Source organism: Montipora capricornis, chromosome 1 (genome assembly GCF_036669925.1).
Source record: "Montipora capricornis isolate CH-2021 chromosome 1, ASM3666992v2, whole genome shotgun sequence".
NCBI classification, from domain to species: domain Eukaryota; kingdom Metazoa; phylum Cnidaria; class Anthozoa; order Scleractinia; family Acroporidae; genus Montipora; species Montipora capricornis.
In genome coordinates, this window is record NC_090883.1 from 44,535,464 (window position 1) to 44,539,634 (window position 4,171).

A 4,171-nucleotide genomic window follows, 5' to 3' on the forward strand; every position below is an offset into this window, starting at 1 on the left:
AAAGAGGTAAAGATCGTTGACTTGATCCTCGAAGGATTGGGCCTGCACAATGTTAAACTTGAAAACCCTGTTATGAGAAATACATGAACAACAGAGTACATAGGTAAAACTTCTATCATGTTATTTAACGTGGAATATCGCCTTATACTTAAGCCAACGAGGCTGTAGGCCGAGTTGGCTAAAATCAGGCGATTTTCCACAAGATTGAGCAGGAATAATTATTAGTAAAATCCAACTAGTGGTCTATTATCAATGCTGCATTTTGATTGGTTGAGCTACTAGTAGGCTATTTGTTATAGCCCACTAGTAGCGAAAAGCGCCGGCTTTGAAAACCAAAACAACAATTAAAGTCTAGCTTTAACTAGCAAAAGATGTTTTGTCTCGATATTTTTTTGACCAACTAGTTGGATTTTACTAAAACAATTATTCCTCTCGCCCTCATGGCCTCTGGGTCAATAGCCCATTCGCGCTCGAGGAATAATTGTTAATTGTTTTATATTTCAACATATTGATGACAAAGCACAATTTTTTTGTGTTTATCGGGAAAAAAAGCTGGAAAAAATACCATTTTTCTCCACGACACACAAAATTACGTACATCCCAGGATATCTGCTGAGTACACACGACAAATATTTAGCGTGCTATGAACATATTTGGACATTCTCACAATGTGTTGAATAATAATAATGATGTACATGTATATATCTCTGTTTAATGTCATATGATTAATTCTGAGAATGGTGCTAAATTATACCCATGTCATGGCAGCACTTAGTGAGAAAATACACTGAATGTTAGCCTACTGAACATGTAACTGCAAATGCCTCCCCAGGGAATTCATTCCATTATTAGCAGCTGTAAAAAAGTGATGAATGTGGCAAAATGACAGAATGCTCATGGTTAGCCTGTGGCACAAAATGCTGGTCATCCTCTAAGGTAGACCAGGAATTTTTGCAGAGGACTCCTTATGATCACATTGCTTGCTTGCAAGTAGTGTCTAATGGTTTTCTTTCTCTACCCCCTTGCTGAGCATGGCAATGTCTGTCATGGTGGAGGACAATGTCATCCCCAGAGTCCGCTTTTCTTTTGGTCAGCAACAAGAACACGGACTCTGGCCACTTCCAAGGTAGGAAGCCCACAAATCAAGGACTTCCAGCTCGTCCACACATGCTCATAAATTTGAAACAGTAGTGGTTGTCAACAGTTACAGTCTGTGACTGTGCATAAATTGGAAGTAGCCAGAGTCCCTGTTCTTGGTGCTGACTAAAAGAAAAGTGGACTCTAGGAACTAGATTGGGTGGAGGATGATTTGACTGGCTGCGAATCCCATGGATACTTCCTGACCCCTTCCATCTTTATTGATGAGCTGAATAGAATAGAATATAATACAATAAATACTTAATTGACCACTCCCCATAGGGGCTTTTCAGGGCCAATGAAACACAATGAAACGATGGAAAAGAACAACAAGAACTGTTAAGAATTCCGACTGGCCAGAGGCAAACCAGTTGGCTATTTACAATTGCAGCTGGAAAGCTGAACCGGGGAATACAGGATGAATTTCAACAAGTGGTCAGAGCGGGTCTTGAACCCAGGATCTTCGGATCTCAAAGCAAGCGCCCTAACCACTGGGCCACACTGCCTACAAGAGCTATGTTTAAAAGCAAATCAATTAAAAGACATAGTTACTGCTGAATGTGTCAAAATAATAATTATTATTAATACATCTCACCATGCTTGTTTTTGAAGAAAGATTCTGACGACACATAGGACACATTCCATGGGCTGTTGTTATTTGCGTTACATTGACAGACAGACAGAGGATTGGAAAGCTGTGTCAATACTTCAGCTGGAACCGACGTTACACCAAGTTCATCCAGAAACATTGCATAAGAATCCTGGATATATTAACATTAATATTAACATTGATAGGTCAATAATTTTCTGAATCTCCCCCTCTAAGATAATTTACAAAGTTATCTGTCACAATGCCATACAGTAACTCAAAGTTCAACTGTATAATTAAAACTATTATTGTTCTTTTTGTGCTGTTTTCTTAAAACCTGAAAGAAGTAGTTCAATAATTGTTGTCAAAAATAAGTTTACTTATTACAAAAATAATAAGATCAAATGTACAAATTATACTACAACAACAACAACAGTTCAAAACAATAACAATAACAACAACAGGAGGGAGAAAAAGACTATCTAGAATAGAATAGAATATACTATTAAACTATGCTTAAGAATGGTTCGATTTTTAGCATATTTTAATATGATTATCTTCCTTATTCCACTTCAATAACTTGAATCCAATAAACTGCTAGGCCAAAAGGGTTAGTTTCTAGAAAAACCTGTGGCGCTACATAGGTGAGTGAATAAAGTGCAGAAATTTTATTCTATCAAATGAGTAGATCAGGCAGAATGCTCTACTCGTTTGATGTTAGGACCAATTTCTGTGCTTCAAAATTAATGTTTATGAAAAAAAAAACCTTTAAAGTTACTTGTTTGAACTCACTTTTAGGACATTGTCTGGACACGATTCTGCTACTGTATTCTGTTCTGTCCTAGATTTCTCTTTTGTAGCATGGTGCCTTTTTTTCTGAGCGTACGACATATATCTTCCCATGGATGTGTTTTTTAAGTTGTTTAGCAGTGCTGTAACTTGAGGTAGGATTCCTCCAGCCTATAATCACATTTATAAATACAGAAAATTAGGCCATTCCATCTGAAGTCCACCCGCTCTCCCACCAAACTGACATGTGGCCTTTAACAATTTACTCTTAAGAAGAACATGATCAAAGGACCAACATAATGGGTGCCTCAGAAATAAGCAAACATCTCTTTTTCTCCTCAGAAAGAAAGACCATTTTGTGCAATACAAACAAAAAATAGCAAGGTTAAAGATGTCAGCTAGAAATTTACTAATAATCCCTTCAAACAACCTTATCCAAGAGGGGGGGGGGGGGGGAGGTATTGGGTACATGATTGTATATTTGAAATGGTGCATTCCAAATGCACTTTGGTTCAAAAGCTCTCAAAGGAATGATGACAGGTCTACTGCAAAAGGACAGGAGCATGATTGACCTTTGAAATAAAACAAATGCATGTTTTCTTTCCGGCTCGACATAAAGATTCTTGGAGACGTAACTATTGCCTTCCGGTTTAATACATGTAAAGCCGGTACAGTTTGTCGTTTTACATTGGTCCATAGGGCTGATATTACATTATCAGTTGGAACAAGGAGATGTTCAATGAAAAAAAAAACACTTATTCAATTAAATTCTGTAAAATTTCCGGAACCTTTTAGTATAGGTGAATGAAAACATGCATGCGACATGGTAAGAAATTGACCAACAAAAATCAAATTATTATATTTCTCTCAGCGATCAAATTCAAAAGATACCTGAGGACTGATTCCGGTAGATGAAAACATCTTTCGATCAGTTGAAATCCACCCAAAAACAATACTCTTTTAAATATTTTTTGCTGCGTTATGATTTCTCTCCTCCGCTTTGCCTAACTCTCCAGATGGATGATGGGTAAATCATGATTATCCGCTGGCTGCAATGACCGTAGCTTCCTTAAAATTGTCAAACACCTGCCATAAATCATCACTCCACGTATTCTTCTTCCGGAATATAGGGTCAATGGAACTCACCCTCAGTCCATTGCTTGAGGCGCAGACCAGATTAAGTCACAATCTTTAAATTTACAAGGGAAGTTATCTTGTAATATACTTGCAGTTGATTTTCGATGGTTAGGCTTCAAAAGAGTGTTCAAATACAATGTAGTGCTCGAATGCTCAAATTTAGAAGTAGTGCTGAAACGTTGTTGATAATTTTAAAAATACTTTCCCTTGAAGATTATCATAAGAATGCTTATTGATACTAATCTGATTGCTGTGCAGCAAATCCTATAGCCTATGTACAGTCGTCCCCTTCCCTAAAAAAATTGAAGAGGAGCTCCTTGAGGAGGTTGGGAGGCTATTAACAGACTACAAATCCTAAGGATTAGAGTGTAATGTGAAGTGCTAAGTTTCTACCCCATATGAACCATATAGCCAACATTTATATCCTGTTGCCTTGATATTTAATCTTGAAATTGCGGTTCATCATTCGTGCCACGTGGTCCAGATATGGACGTCGAACAAATCGACGCTTTTAACGTG

The 4,171-nt window shown here is 37.5% G+C and overlaps 1 protein-coding gene across 1 annotated transcript in view; it reads right to left on the reverse strand.

Annotated features, from left to right (window-relative positions):
* Positions 1–3,528, reverse strand: part of LOC138046171 (uncharacterized) — a 31,257-nt gene extending 27,729 nt beyond the window's left edge. Inside the window, exons 1-4 of the mRNA XM_068892847.1 lie at positions 3,407–3,528; positions 2,519–2,686; positions 1,733–1,898; positions 1–67 (exon numbers count right to left, since the gene is read on the reverse strand). The exon at positions 1–67 is cut by the window's left edge and continues 29 nt beyond it. Coding sequence (XP_068748948.1) covers positions 1–67; positions 1,733–1,898; positions 2,519–2,686; positions 3,407–3,436 — 431 coding nt within the window. The 5' untranslated portion in view covers positions 3,437–3,528. The remainder of the gene's footprint in view (positions 68–1,732; positions 1,899–2,518; positions 2,687–3,406) is intronic.
* Positions 3,529–4,171: the final 643 nt, after the last annotated feature.